The 1,453-nt window shown below is 50.2% G+C and overlaps 1 protein-coding gene across 2 annotated transcripts in view; it reads right to left on the reverse strand.

The window, feature by feature from the left end:
• SSH1 (slingshot protein phosphatase 1) overlaps nucleotides 1-988 on the reverse strand; it is a 41,878-nt gene extending 40,890 nt beyond the window's left edge. The window contains exon 1 of one of the 2 annotated variants that reach the window (XM_072415348.1): nucleotides 452-988. In XM_072415348.1, coding sequence (XP_072271449.1) covers nucleotides 452-502 — 51 coding nt within the window. In that variant the 5' untranslated portion in view covers nucleotides 503-988. Of the gene's footprint in view, nucleotides 1-436 lie in introns of both variants that reach the window. The other variant, XM_072415347.1, reaches the window with a different exon arrangement.
• Nucleotides 989-1,453: the final 465 nt, after the last annotated feature.

Genomic DNA, 1,453 nt, shown 5'->3' on the forward strand with positions numbered 1-1,453 from the left:
ACACAGGACAGGACGCCATACATCGCAGCGCAACACACAGGACAGGACGCCATACATCGCAGCGCAACACACAGGATAGGATGCCAACATTGCAGCGCAATACACAGGATAGGATGCCATACATCGCGGCAGCCATGCATTTTGATTGTATGTTGGTCTTTTAACAATAAATGGCACCAACCCAGGTTACCAGAAGCATGGTGTTTGGTGCAATAATAGAACACCTGTCAGGTGAAGCAGTCTATGAGGTGCCATAGCCCAGAGGTGCATTAGCTGACATGTAGGTACACAGACATGGGGGTGCAGGCCCTGCAATGCCCCTCACCCGGTCCTGACATTATAATGCACACATTGCCCGGCTGTCTCTCCCGCTGCGGCCTGTGCAGCCTCCCCCGACGTTTCCTGGGCGCCCTGGCCGAGGCATGGCTGCGCTTACCTCGCACGTACTGACCGAGGAGGCAGCACTGGGGGTCGGTGATCGCTGTAGGGTGACCAGGGCCATGGTTGCAGAGTGTCCGGCCCGGCGCTGTGAATGTTCCCCGGTGCTGTCAGATGAAGATGCCGCTTCCTTCCATGGCCGGGTCCCCGGGTGTGTTAGTATCTCAGCCCGGCCTCTACTGGTCTATGGCAGAGCACACACCGCCCCATCCCATACACCGGATGACACGTCCTGTACCCGGCTTATACCCCGCTACGTCCGATCGCCATCCCGGCTGATCCTCAGCTCCTCCTATCGGTCAGACGGATCGGCGGTTACGGAGGATACAAACAATGTCACGTGTGTTTGTCAACGATGTCAGTAAAATCCTGAGATTCATCGTACAATCTGTGCAGCCATTACGATGCCGAATGCATGGAAACCCAAACCAGAAAGTAAACAGAAGCCGGAGCTTCATACAGCAAAAGTACAAAGTGCGGCCATTCCAGCAATCACCGGGCACATGGCATGAGACCTGACATCCCTAACACACATCATACACAGATAGCATGAAACCTGACATGTGTGATGTGTGTCTGGGCCATACATCCCTAACACACATCATATATACATCATACACACACAGATAGCATGAGACCTGACATGTGTGATATGTGTCTGTGCCATACATCCCTAACACACATCATACACACACAGCATGAGACCTGACATGTGTGATGTGTGTCCGGGCCTTACATCCCTAACACACATATACACACATCGTACACACACATCAAATACACACAGATAGCATGAAACCTTACATGTGTGATATGTGTCTGGGCCATACATCCCTGACACACATCATACACAGATATCACACACACAGATATCTTATACACAAATCATACACATCACACACAGATATTTCATACATCTACATTTCATACATCATTTCATACATCATATATTTCAGACATCGTACACACACATCATATATACACAGACATCGTACACACACATCATATATACACA

This window comes from Pyxicephalus adspersus, chromosome 6 (assembly GCF_032062135.1).
Source record: "Pyxicephalus adspersus chromosome 6, UCB_Pads_2.0, whole genome shotgun sequence".
Lineage (NCBI taxonomy): Eukaryota > Metazoa > Chordata > Amphibia > Anura > Pyxicephalidae > Pyxicephalus > Pyxicephalus adspersus.